We start from the raw sequence: 14,660 nt of genomic DNA, 5'->3' as shown, positions 1-14,660 counted from the left end.
TACTACTGTATTTCAAATTTAGCTGGAAAAAATAGGAGAGAGAGAATTTTAGGTTTATTTCCATTTCTTTTTACTTTTCTATAGTAATAAAAATATTCTAACATTTAAAAGTCACCAACAGCAATAAATAATAGACAAAAGGTAAAATACATAAATAATAATAATGATAATGTTCATTCATTCATTCATTCATTCATTTTCTTGTCGGCTTAGTCCCTTTATTAATCTGGGGTTGCCACAGCAAAATGAACCACCAACTGATCCAGCAAGTTTTTACGCAGTGGATGCCCTTCCAGCCGCAACCCATCTCTGGGAAACATCCACACACACACACACACACATACACTACGGACAATTTTTAGCCTACCAATTTCACCTGTACCGCATGTGTTTGGACTGTGGGGGAAATCGGAGCACCCTGAGGAAACCCACTCGAACGCAGGGAGAACATGCAAACTCCACACAGAAACACCAACTGAGCCAAGGATCGAACCAGCGACCTTCTTGCTGTGAGGCGACAGCACTACCTACTGCGCCACTGCCTCGCCATAATGATAATATATAAGATAAAAATCTGAAACTGTTGTTTAATGTTTACTTTTGTTAAAAATTGTACAGTTTTAGAAGGATTTACATTTAAAAATATTTCATTTAAAGTCTCTCCTGATAAAAATTGTTGTCTGATAACATTAAAAATAGGGCATTCCACAAGTATGTGTTTAACATACTTTAGTTTAGTTTGGTTTCTGCTGTAATATTGGCATTTGGGTGTTTCTTCTCCTTTAAGTAATGTTCATGTATAAACAATCTCATCGCGTCTTGAGTTAAAAATAAATGAGATTTTCTTTCTATTTCTGGCTGAATTTCAAAAAGTTTATTTCCGAGCACTGATCCCATTCTGCTTGGCATTTGTTTAGAATATCGCCTTTTATTAGTGGCTTTAAATCCGAAGGTTGGATTTTGCACTCCTTTATCTTGTAAGGGCTGTTTTGGCGGCTTTGTCAGCTTGTTCATTTCCAAATATTCCAGCATGTCCTGGGATCCAGCAGAAAACTATATTATAAAACTTTCTCTGTAGTTCGTTCACTTTGATAAAAAATGTCAATAATAATGGGATGCTCCAGTTTAAAAGAATTCAATGTTTGTAGACAAGATTTAGAGTCAGAAAAACTAATAAAATTGTGTTCTTCAAAAATATAAAAGAAAAAACTCAAGATAACTACATAATATTTTCCAGATAAATTTGTTGAATTGTCATAAAAATAGTCTCAAAGCTGTGCAAAAACCAAACAAATATGAATAAATAAATCATATTTATTATCAGTTTATGTCAACATAAGTTTATATATTCCTCATATGTTTTGCTTTGTTGAGAGAAAATAGCTTTTTTTGTAAATATTTCAAACTATGTACAGATTTTTATAACGAAAGCAATCACTGATTTTTTTTCTTTCTTTTCAGAATGAAATATGATCAGGATGTGTTTCTGTGAGATTCACTGACCTGGTTACTAAATACATAGTAAATACATAATAATGTAAAACATCTCATAGTATTACAGGAATGTACAACGTACAGGATCTATCCATGCACAACAATGACACCTTATTTTACTGGATATTTATGAAAATATGCAAACTGCTATGAACAATTCATAATTAATTTTGGAGATTATTAATTGAATACTTTAGAATACTTTATTGGAGGAAAATAAGATCTAGAAATATATGTAGACATATATATACAGGTGAAGTCAGAATTATTAGCCCCCTTGTTTATTTTTTCCCCCAACTTCTGTTTAACAGAGCAGATTTCTCCACCACATTTTTAACCATTATAGTTTTAATAACTCATCTCTAATAACTGATTTATTTTCTCTTTGCCATGATGACAGTAAATAATATTTGACTAGATATTCTTCAAGACACTTCTATACAGCTTAAAGTGACATTTAAAGGCTTCACTAGGTTAATTAGGGTAACTAGGCAGGTTAGGGTAATTAGGCAAGTTATTGTATAGCGATGGTTTGTTCTGTAGACTATCGGAAAAAAATAATGCTTAAAGGGGCTAATAATTTTGTCCCTAAAATGGCAACCCAGGCTCATTCTGAAAACGTAGTCCAGCGGACGTTTCTGGATACCGTGAAATACGTCCCGGGAGGTAAGTATTTGTGCAGATTTTGTTTTCGTGAATACGCAAGAGGTCGCTGTGTGCGCTTTTTCGTATCTGGAATGTCTTTCGCGAGTACCGTTCACGCCCACGCTGTTCTTGCGTCAACCCACCAGAGGCCGCTGTCTGACTGACTGAATGATTGACTGCGCGACCGGCCAATCGGCTGACCCGCCCTCCTCCTTCCCTGAACCCAACCAGTTTTACCGCCCGCCCGCTCACTCACTTTCCTAAACCCGAGCAACAATTTAGAAAAGCCGTCTAGAAAAAGAAAAGCCCTCGTCTGTTTTTTTTTTTTTTTTTACACGTTTTCGGATTTTAGCACGTTCTCACCCTGTTGTTCACTCGTTCGCTTTACTTTTTGGATTCTGTTTTTGTCTTACCTGATTTCTGGAACCGCTCTTCCCCGGACTCGAAGCTGGACGCCTTTGTCAGCTCCTCCTCTCTGCATCTGAAGTCCGCCGACGCACACGATGAGCTGACCAGACAAACTAATTGCGGCGGGAAAGCCCTCCACACGGAGGTAAGCTGTCAGCCGGCAAGCGCGAAAGGGAACGGCGTCACACCGCCCCGTAGCGTTCGCTTAAGAAAATGAAATGCAGCCATACGTACCTACCGGGACGTATTTCGTGGTCTCCAGAAACGTCCACAGGACTATGTTTTCAGAATGAGTTTGGGTTGTAAAATGGGGTTTAAAAAATTAAAAAGTGCTTTTACTCTAGCCGAAATAAAAGAAATAAGACTTTCTCCAGAAGAAAAAAAACGTGTGCTATATACCTAATAGTTACAACAATATATAAATCAAGTTATATTATAATGATCAATATAACTGTTTATTCTAAAACACACACACACGATGCATGCATCCATAAGCAGGTGTTTTTACCTTCTGTGGTCTGACCTGCACCTGTGTGAAGCTGGACGGGTCCACCACTGGTTTGGGCCTCTTCAGCGTCTCTATGAGGCTCTGCCATTGCGGCGGCAACCCGATAAAACAACCCTGAACTGGATCAAAAGAAGTGTGCACGCGGTGCTGGAAGTTCTTAGGTGTGGAGATCTCCAACTTCCTCTTCTTCTTCTTCCTCCTCTGGAACATTCTGGCGGCCTGTGGAAAGCAAGAGTTGCTGGCATCATCATACGATACACGCAGCTTATCCAGAAAAACCATGAAGCTGCTTTTATAACACACAGGACATGATCAGCTGAAGAGAGTGAACAAACACCAGCCGACACACTAACAAAACAGCACTCAAGAGGGGGCGGAGACTTGAGCTGTCAATCACACACACATGATGACACGCCCCCTTTTTGATCTTCTGCACAAGCACTTTCACACAGGCTCAATACTGCTGCAGGTTTAACTGAGGTCACAGTCTGAAAAACAAAAAACTATGTACTGATTCTGGTACACTGGATTTCACAAGCTTGTAGAATAAAATAAAAACCTCTAAAGCAGGGGTGCCCAAACCTTTTCTTATAAAGGGTCAAAAACCCTTGATTGAGGGGTGTGGGCTAAATATATGTTTGCCATGAGTAATTTCCTGATTTATTTGCAAATATTTAAAAAATAACTAGAAAATTTTGCTTTGAATCGTATTAACTATTCATTCTTTCATTCATCTTCTTTTCGACAAAGTCCCTTTATTAATCTGGGCTCACCACAGTGGAATGAACCGCCAACTTATCCATGCACACTCACACACACACACAAACACTACGGACAATTTAGCCAACCTAATTCCCCTATAGCGCATGTGTTTGGACTGTGGGAGAAACCGGAGCACCAGGAGGAAACCCACGCCAACATGGGGAGAACATGCAAACTCCACCCAGAAACGCCAATGAAAAAGCCGGGACTCGAATCAGCGACCTTCTTGCTGTGAGGCGATCATGCTACCCACTGTGCCACCGTGCAGCCCTCATATTAATTAATTAGTATAATTTTTAAACATTTTATAATGAACTAATTACAGTAAAAACATAAACAATCCCATTTATAACACAATGGAGTTCAATGCTGAAAGCACTAGTCGACCTGCTCCTGCCTTTGCCTTAATTTGCTTGCCGATGTCTTGTGCATTGCTTTTTGTGACAGCTTTTACATTTTAAAAGTCTGATTCATTTGTTTAATTGAAACATTTAATTTCAGTTGCTTTTTTTTGTAGCTCAGCAATAAAACATCTCTGTTAAAGGCGTTTGCTCCAACCACCTTCCCAACATTCTTTTCAGATGAAATGGTGGGCCAAATTAAAGGTTACCATGGGCCAACTTTGGCCCGCGGGACATTTTCTTTTCAGCTAAGTCTCTTTATTAATCTGGGGCCGCCACAGCGGAATGAACAGTCAACTATTCCAGCATATGTTTTAGGGAGCGGATGTCCTTCCAGCCGCAACCCATCACTGGGAAACATCCATACACACTCATTCACTACGAACAATTTAGCCTACCCAATTTCCCTATAGCTCATGTGTTTGGACTGTGGGGGAAACCGGAGCACCCGGAGCAAACCCATGCCAACACAGGGAGAACATGCAAACTCCACACAGAAACACCAACTGACCCAGCCAAAGCTGGAACCAGCAACCGTCTTGATTCTTCGTGATTGTGCTACCCACAGTGCCACTGTGCTGGCCCTATGATCAGATTGAACGGCTAATTCATAATCTATCACATGCATTCTGATGTTATGATTTTGTTTATAAACATTTCAGCCAATTCTGGATGTTCCTTGACAATTAAATCGTCAAATCTAATATACCAATGTACAATTTAGAGGAGACAAATCCAATTGTGTGTGTTTATGTGTGCGAGTGCATGTGTGTGTAAATAAGAATAAAAATAGGAAAATACATAATATTTAAACTTTTATATGTAATGTAATATTATGTAATTTATTATTTTATTGAATACTAATAATAATAATTATTACTATTGGTGAGGTATTTCAGAGGTAAAAAAATACTTTTTTACTTTTATTTTTAGGGTGAAGTTTATTTATATACTAATTTCGAGAGGATCTTGTGCTTATGATTGATCACAGCCGGTCCCGTATTAGCCAATACATGATTCACCAATCAGACGATTCCTAACTCGCCATAAATATCTAGAGCAGGGGTGTCAAACTCAATTCCTGGAGCGCCGAAGCCCTGCACAGTTTAGTTCCAACCCTGCTCCAACACACTTACCTGTAGGTTTCAAACAAGCCTGAAGGACTTTAGTTTGATCAGGTGTGTTTAATTAGGGTTGGAACTAAACTGTGCAGAGCTGCGGCCCTTTTGGGTCAGAGTTTGACACCTGTGATCTAGAGTTTCATACCACAGTTATCTTTGCCTTGAAGAATCCCCCCTTCCACCCCTACTCCTCCTAATTTCCTCCATTGGGCGACATAGCAGCCCAGTGGTTAACACTGTTGCCTCACAGCAAGAATGACACTGGTCCAAGTCCTGACCAGGCCAGTCAATGTTCCTGAGTGGACCTTACATGTTCTCCCCTGAGTCCGGTTTTCCTCCCAAAGACATGCGACTTAAATAAATTGACTAATGCAAACTGGCACAAAAGACGTGCTCCTAGTCAGTAGTCATCTCTTCATAACAATCCCTAATTGGTCATAAGCTGTAAACAGCAGAAGAGTTCTAAAGATCTACCTGAGCTTAAACTCCCCTCTTGCCCTGCAAACGGGAGGGAACCCCAGGCTCGAGGATCTTATGAGCTCAGGGCTCTCTCCCAGGACAGTACGCTAAACATCATACAGTTTATTGTTCAATCTTGTGAAAAAATTGTGAATACTTCAACATAAATAATGTTGTAAAAATGATCTAATAACATTATTATTAAAGACCAGATCATTCCAAGCTCAGTTGCACTAATTTATTAATACCTGACTGCTCAAGAGCACATCAGCTGGGTGTTCAATACCTTCAATGCCTGCTGATACTGGGAATCGAACCTGCAACCTTTGAAACATATTTCCAGCTCGCTCTTCATGTATCCTTTTGCTCAGAAAAATCTATAAAGTAAAGAACTTACTAGACTGAAATTACGTTTAAAATAATGAGCCTCAAATATGATCATCGGGTTTATTTCCAGAACATTTACACTCTCTGATCCTAAAAAAAAATATTAAATACAACAAAAAAATGTGTTGCTGTACACTTTATATGACATTACACCACATATATCTGTTGAGTGCTTGATTGGCTGATGGGTATTCTGAGGTGTTTCTTTATTGTCCGATTAAAAAAGTAGTTCCGGCAGGTTTTAAGTGCATTAAAGCTCCATATCACTCCGCTGAATTAGTTATTTCACAGTCAAAAATCACATCAAAACACAACAGAAGGAGGAGATGTGGAAACTAGTGCTACACACAGGAGACATTTGAGGAGGACAAAAACCTGACAAATGAACTCTCAAACACAGCGTCTCAACAGTGGACACCAGAGGAGAAGCACAATAATGCACTCCGGGATGGGGAGTTATTATAATAGTGCATCCCAGGTGTGCATTATTTACTAATAATTCAACAGTCCATCATCAGCTATTCTTTACATAATGTTAGTGTAGTTAGTTCAGTTGTCCTGCATTAACCTGATCAATAGTGTCACTGCAGGAAAACATTAGCAGTCGTGTCTGTCTGTCTGTGTGAGCGAACATATTGACGTCTGATCTCTGTTCAGCTTTTTTTCCCCAGTAATGCTTTGTGTCCTTAAGTGACGCCCAGCTTTTTTTTTTATATAAATAAAAAAAACAATTATTGGGTTTTTCACAACACTAAAACAAGACGTTTGAACATCTGAACAACACATTACGACAAAACAACTCCAGGATAACATACAAAACTTACAAATAATAACAACAGTAAGAAAAAAAACCCGAATAAATAAGTAAATAAAAATAAATAATAAATAAATTAATTAATTAAATAAATAAATCGTTCATGATATTTCATGTGCACTGCTATTCAAATTTCATGTAAAAATCCTTATGAATCCGAAAATATTCTTGCTGCAAATTAATAAACTGCTCCTATGTCATCTGTTGTCAGTCACTAAACATGGAAACCATAGTTTGTAAGCTTTCATTAATATAACTTTTTATTATTTTCAATATTACTTTAGTATAAAGGTGCTGTTGTAATCAAATCAGTCAGTGTTGTTTTCCTTCTCTCGTACCCAGAGCTTTACATTTCCGCTGCTGTAGCTCCCTGTGATCTGAAGGAATCACTTTGACTGAGTGATTGACAGCGAATATTAACCAATGTATTCGCGTTCAGTGCAGGAGCAGTGGGCCAATCAGAAGAGCTTGTAGGCGTGGGAAGCATTGCAGGCTTTGTTTACTGCAGCCAGATGACATGTTGACTGTTTTAAACCATTCCTGAGCTCTGCATTGGTGTTTTTAGGTGCAGATATGCACTTGTGTGAATGGCTCCTAAATACGCGCATGTGGTGAACATTTTGCAGTGCACACGGCAACAATTTTAAGCACCTGCACAAATGCTCCCAAATATATTTTGAGCTCGCATAGATAAATCTCTGCCGCATATGCAGCCAAAACGGTCGCAATTTCGAGCCCTGAATGCAATTTCAAATTCAAGCAGGTTCAAGCACTTTTGTCCAAAATCCAAGCACTTTTCTAACCTTGAAAACACCATTAAAAATCAAGCATTTTCCAGGATTTCCAGCACCTTTACTCGTTTTATAATATTTCCCAAATGATGTATAACAGAGCACTGTACTGTCTGTCTGTATTTTGCACTGTCTGTCTGTATTTTACACTGTCTGTCTGTATTTTGCACTGTCTGTATTTTGCACTGTCTGTCTGTATTTTACACTGTCTGTCTGTATTTTGCACTGTCTGTTTTTTACACTGTCTGTCTGTATTTTACACTGTCTGTCTGTATTTTACACTGTCTGTCTCTATTTTGCACTGTCTGTATTTTACACTGTCTGTCTGTATTTTGCACTGTCTGTCTGTATTTTGCACTGTCTGTCTGTATTTTGCACTGTCTGTATTTTGCACTGTCTGTATTTTACACTGTCTGTCTGTATTTTACACTGTCTGTCTGTATTTTGCACTGTCTGTATTTTACACTGTCTGTCTGTATTTTGCACTGTCTGTATTTTACACTGTCTGTCTGTATTTTGCACTGTCTGTCTGTATTTTGCACTGTCTGTCTGTATTTTGCACTGTCTGTATTTTACACTGTCTGTCTGTATTTTGCACTGTCTGTATTTTACACTGTCTGTCTGTATTTTGCACTGTCTGTATTTTGCACTGTCTGTCTGTATTTTGCACTGTCTGTATTTTGCACTGTCTGTATTTTACACTGTCTGTCTGTCTGTATTTTGCACTGTCTGTCTGTATTTTGCACTGTCTGTCTGTATTTTGCACTGTCTGTATTTTACACTGTCTGTCTGTATTTTGCACTGTCTGTATTTTGCACTGTCTGTATTTTACACTGTCTGTCTGTATTTTGCACTGTCTGTATTTTACACTGTCTGTCTGTATTTTACACTGTCTGTCTGTATTTTGCACTGTCTGTCTGTATTTTGCACTGTCTGTCTGTATTTTGCACTGTCTGTATTTTGCACTGTCTGTATTTTACACTGTCTGTCTGTATTTTACACGGTCTGTCTGTATTTTGCACTGTCTGTCTGTATTTTGCACTGTCTGTATTTTGCACTGTCTGTCTGTATTTTGCACTGTCTGTCTGTATTTTGCACTGTCTGTATTTTACACTGTCTGTCTGTATTTTACACTGTCTGTCTGTATTTTGCACTGTCTGTATTTTGCACTGTCTGTCTGTATTTTGCACTGTCTGTCTGTATTTTGCACTGTCTGTATTTTACACTGTCTGTCTGTATTTTACACTGTCTGTCTGTATTTTGCACTGTCTGTATTTTGCACTGTCTGTATTTTACACTGTCTGTCTGTATTTTACACTGTCTGTCTGTATTTTGCACTGTCTGTCTGTATTTTGCACTGTCTGTATTTTGTACTGTCTGTCTGTTTTTAACACTATCTGTCTGTATTTTACACTGTCTGTCTGTATTTTACACTGTCTGTCTGTATTTTGCACTGTCTGTATTTTACACTGTCTGTCTGTATTTTGCACTGTCTGTCTGTATTTTGCACTGTCTGTCTGTATTTTGCACTGTCTGTCTGTATTTTGCACTGTCTGTATTTTACACTGTCTGTATTTTGCACTGTCTGTCTGTATTTTACACTGTCTGTCTGTATTTTGCACTGTCTGTATTTTACACTGTCTGTCTGTATTTTGCACTGTCTGTATTTTACACTGTCTGTCTGTATTTTGCACTGTCTGTCTGTATTTTGCACTGTCTGTATTTTACACTGTCTGTCTGTATTTTACACTGTCTGTCTGTATTTTGCACTGTCTGTATTTTACACTGTCTGTCTGTATTTTACACTGTCTGTCTGTATTTTGCACTGTCTGTCTGTATTTTACACTGTCTGTCTGTATTTTGCGCTGTCTGTATTTTGCACTGTCTGTCTGTATTTTACACTGTCTGTCTGTATTTTGCACTGTCTGTATTTTACACTGTCTGTCTGTATTTTGCACTGTCTGTATTTTACACTGTCTGTCTGTATTTTGCACTGTCTGTCTGTATTTTGCACTGTCTGTATTTTGCACTGTCTGTCTGTATTTTGCACTGTCTATATTTTACACTGTCTGTATTTTGCACTGTCTGTATTTTACACTGTCTGTCTGTATTTTACACTGTCTGTCTGTATTTTGCACTGTCTGTATTTTAAACTGTCTGTCTGTCTGTATTTTGCACTGTCTGTCAGTATTTTGCACTGTCTGTCTGTATTTTGCACTGTCTGTATTTTACACTGTCTGTCTGTATTTTGCACTGTCTGTATTTTACCCTGTCTGTCAGTATTTTGCACTGTCTGTATTTTGCACTGTCTGTATTTTACACTGTCTGTCTGTATTTTACACTGTCTGTCTGTATTTTACACTGTCTGTCTGTATTTTGCACTGTCTGTCTGTATTTTGCACTGTCTGTCTGTATTTTGCACTGTCTGTCTGTATTTTACACTGTCTGTCTGTATTTTACACTGTCTGTCTGTATTTTGCACTGTCTGTCTGTATTTTGCACTGTCTCTATTTTACACTGTCTGTCTGTATTTTACACGGTCTGTCTGTATTTTACACGGTCTGTCTGTATTTTGCACTGTCTGTATTTTGCACTGTCTGTCTGTATTTTGCACTGTCTGTCTGTATTTTGCACTGTCTGTATTTTACACTGTCTGTCTGTATTTTACACTGTCTGTCTGTATTTTGCACTGTCTGTCTGTATTTTGCACTGTCTGTCTGTATTTTGCACTGTCTGTCTGTATTTTGCACTGTCTGTATTTTACACTGTCTGTCTGTATTTTGCACTGTCTGTATTTTGCACTGTCTGTATTTTACACTGTCTGTCTGTATTTTACACTGTCTGTCTGTATTTTGCACTGTCTGTCTGTATTTTGCACTGTCTGTATTTTGCACTGTCTGTCTGTATTTTGCACTGTCTGTCTGTATTTTGCACTGTCTGTCTGTATTTTACACTGTCTGTCTGTATTTTGCACTGTCTGTCTGTATTTTGCACTGTCTGTATTTTACACTGTCTGTCTGTATTTTGCACTGTCTGTCTGTATTTTACACTGTCTGTCTGTATTTTGCACTGTCTGTCTGTATTTTGCACTGTATTTTGCACTGTCTGTCTGTATTTTGCACTGTCTGTATTTTGTATTTTCTGGAGCCAGCACCTAAGCTTTTCACTCATCATAGCACACATGTGACAATAAAAGTGATTTGATTTGAGCAAGGACATTTCCAAAGTATTTTGTGTAATATTTTTTCTTCTGGGGAAAGTCTTACCTCTTTTAGTTTGTCTGGTATGAAAGCAGTTTTCAATTTTTATAAAAGTAATTGTCTACATATAAAACACTGTTGTCCAATCAATTGCCAAGTTAATCTACCTTGCCTAATTAGATTAATTAACCTAGTTAAGCCTTTAAATGTCACTTTAAGCTGAATACTAGTATCTTGCAAAATTACTAGTAAAAAAATATGCAGTGATGCATGATTTTTATATACTTTCCAGAAAACAAGACATGACATCCTAAGCTTTTCTGCTTGTAGACATGTGTTGATTTATAAATATTATGATTTGAGGGAAAAAATGCAGACAGAGAAACAGTGTGCATTATCAGAGCAAAACCACCTAAAAATAAACACCATTTTTATGGATTCATCGCCTCATTTTTTCTTGAAATGATCAACTTCTTGAAAGTTCTGCAAGGGTTTTGTAAACAAATGCATCGAGTTTTAAGACTATTTAATTTGTCTAATCTTCATCTGCAATATCCTGCGCTCTTAAATTTGCTTAGCCAAATCATTTAAAGCCGGATAAGAAGTCTTTCTATTAGCAGATACATTATCTACACTGCCTGACAGTAGTCTTGTCGTCTCTCCGAGTTTTATAAACAGCAAATAATAAGTTGACTTCTTGTTGATCATTTGGTATCAGAAGTGTCTTATATAAAAGGCAAAGGCCTCTAGATTTTGCTTATTTGAGCACAATAAAATCTGATCCTGTCTTGATTTATTAATGATTTCATTACGACAGTAAGCTCTGACTCTTGTTAGACTAAAGTCTTGTGACTGATCAGAGGGTCTTACCTGTAAGATCGAGTGTTTTCCTCAGTTCAGCTGTTCATTTCCTCCAGCAGAGTCTGAGCAGCAGTAAAGGACCTGAGTAAGACACACTCCTTCATCCAGCGCCTGTTTGATGAGCGGGTGTGGAGAGAAACACATGACAGATGAGAAGCATACACATACATACACACACACGCATATGCACACGTTTATGTACACACGCATACACAACCACACGCACACACACACACACAAATAAGCCTCTTTTATACATATATTTACTCACACACAAACACACATGTATATACTCACACAAACACATATAATTAAGCTCTCACACACACACATACACACTAATGCGCACACACACATTCAAACTCTCTCTCACCCATTCTAACACATATACCCATAAACACACACACATACACATTTTAACACACACTCACCACAACACACACACATATAAACATATTGTGCTCACACAAACACATACAGTATAAACACACAAACGCGCACACACACAGACTCTCACCCATTCTAACACACACATACCCACATACGCACACACACATATAAACATTCTAACACACACACTTACTACAACACACATACATACAATCTCACACACATATACAAATGTTATACTCACACAAACACACACACGTGCATACTGTACACACTACTGTGCACACGCCATTCTAACACACTTATACTCACTTAAACACACACATACTTGCACGCACACATAATCACATTCTAACACACACTCGCCACAACACACACACACTCTCTCTCTCTCTCTCTCTCTCAAACACACACACATGCAAACTCTCATTACTCACTTACACAATCATACACATACATCCACACAAACACACACACATACATGCATGCACACACAGACACACACACATGCATGCATGTACACAGATACACACACTTACATAGACATACATGCACAAACACAAACATGTAAACACACACACATAATCATACACACATACATACATACATGCACAAACATGCAAACACGCAAGTAAACACACACACACACACACACACAATCATTCACACTCAGACACATGCAAGCATATACACACACAAACAATGATACATAACCATACACACTTGTGCACACACACATGCACACACACACAAACATGCAAGCAGACAGACAAAAACACACACTCATACACTCATGCATAAACAAACACACAAATATGCACACATACATAGTCTCACACAGACATGCAGACAGACACACACACACACACAAGCAAGCACACACACAAACTCGAACACATATGCAGACAGACACATACGCAAGCACAAACACACTGGAACACTGACACACAACCATACACACAAACATGCAAGCACAGACAGAAAAACACACACAAAACACACATGCACACACTACTACACATATGCACAGACACAACACACATGCATGCATTCACATACACACACAAAATCGCGCATGCACAAATGCACACAGACACACTCACTCAAACATGCAATCATTCAGACACATGCATATCCAGAGACACACATGAACATATATAAACACATGCAGACAGTAGAACACACACACACACACACACACACACACACACACACACACACACACACACACACACTTTTTTTATTTGTCTTACTACAGCTTTGAATTTTTTTTTATCGACTTCACTGATGAAAATAATATATATAATAATATATAAAATAATTATATATATATATATATGTATATATATATATATATATATAATATTGCTTACAGGGGCCAAAAATATTTAAAAGTTTTTATTTAATTATTTATATATTATTAATTTATAAGGTTTAATATATATATATATATATATATATATATATATATATATATATATATACATATATATATATATATATACATTATTTATTTATTTATTTATTTTCATTTATTCATTTATAAGGTCAAATATTTGAGCTATATAGTGATCCAGAGAGCATGTCAGAACATCTGACAGTCGTGAACGCCCATCCTGCCATGTTTACTTACATTGTGCAACAAATCAGGAAGTCAATATTGTCAGGTCATACAGTATATCCTTCATAACACACTGGAGATGAGGAACGGCAGCGTATGTCAGGATTCATCAAGTCATACTGAAGACCTTTTGAAGAGCATTATGAATGAACTTTCTGACTGATACAGGGATAAACGCTTTTACTTGCCCTATCAAATTAATTTAAATCAGTAATTTCTTTGCCAAATGTTTTAAATGATGGGTCAAAACAAGCAAACTCGAGCAGCATACAAGTCAAAATTATTAGACTTTGCTTTCTTTTTCATATATTCACCAAACAATGTTTAACAGAGCAGGACAATTTTCCACAGTATTTCCTATAATATTATTTCTCCTGGAGAAAGTCTTATTTCTGCAATTTAAACTAATTCTCATTTAAACAATTTTAAGCTCAATATTCTTGGCCCCAATATTATAAGTTATATATGTATATACAGTTGAAGTCAGAATAATTTGCCCCCCTTTGAATTTTTTCTCTTTTTAAAATATTTTCCAAATGATGTTTAACAGAGCAAGGAAATTTTAACAGTATGTCTGATATTTTTTCTTCTTGAGAAAGTCTTATTTCTTTTATTTCAGCAAGAATAAAAGCAGAATAAATTTTTTTAACACCATTTTAAGGACAAAATAAATTATTAACCCCTTTAAACAGAAATCAGGGGAAAAGAATAGTGGGGCTAATAATTTTGACTTCAAAGATATTTATATTACTTTCATCAGTAAAGTCAATAAAAAAACAATTTCAAAGCTGTCGTAAT

General features: G+C 37.2%; 1 protein-coding gene and 1 long non-coding RNA gene across 10 annotated transcripts in view; both read right to left on the bottom strand.

The window, feature by feature from the left end:
* LOC147839507 (uncharacterized) overlaps positions 1-14,660 on the bottom strand; it is a 519,823-nt gene that overhangs the window by 405,637 nt on the left and 99,526 nt on the right. The window lies entirely within an intron of this gene.
* pak6b (p21 protein (Cdc42/Rac)-activated kinase 6b) overlaps positions 1-14,660 on the bottom strand; it is a 60,702-nt gene that overhangs the window by 27,382 nt on the left and 18,660 nt on the right. For 8 of the 9 annotated variants that reach the window (XR_015517870.1, XM_087297689.1, XM_087297691.1 and 5 more), the window contains 2 exons: positions 11,861-11,962; positions 3,056-3,274 (listed from right to left, as the gene is read on the bottom strand). Coding sequence is in view for 8 of the 9 variants with exons in the window: in XM_087297689.1 (XP_087153815.1) it covers positions 3,056-3,265 (210 nt within the window). In the remaining variant the exon portion in view is untranslated. 9 annotated transcript variants of the gene reach the window in all.

Source organism: Danio rerio, chromosome 20 (genome assembly GCF_052040795.2).
Source record: "Danio rerio strain M-AB ecotype USA chromosome 20, GRCz13ab, whole genome shotgun sequence".
Taxonomy (NCBI): Eukaryota; Metazoa; Chordata; class Actinopteri; order Cypriniformes; family Danionidae; genus Danio; species Danio rerio.
The sequence above is the reverse complement of the archived record's forward strand: the minus strand, read 5'-3'. Positions and strand labels throughout refer to the sequence as shown.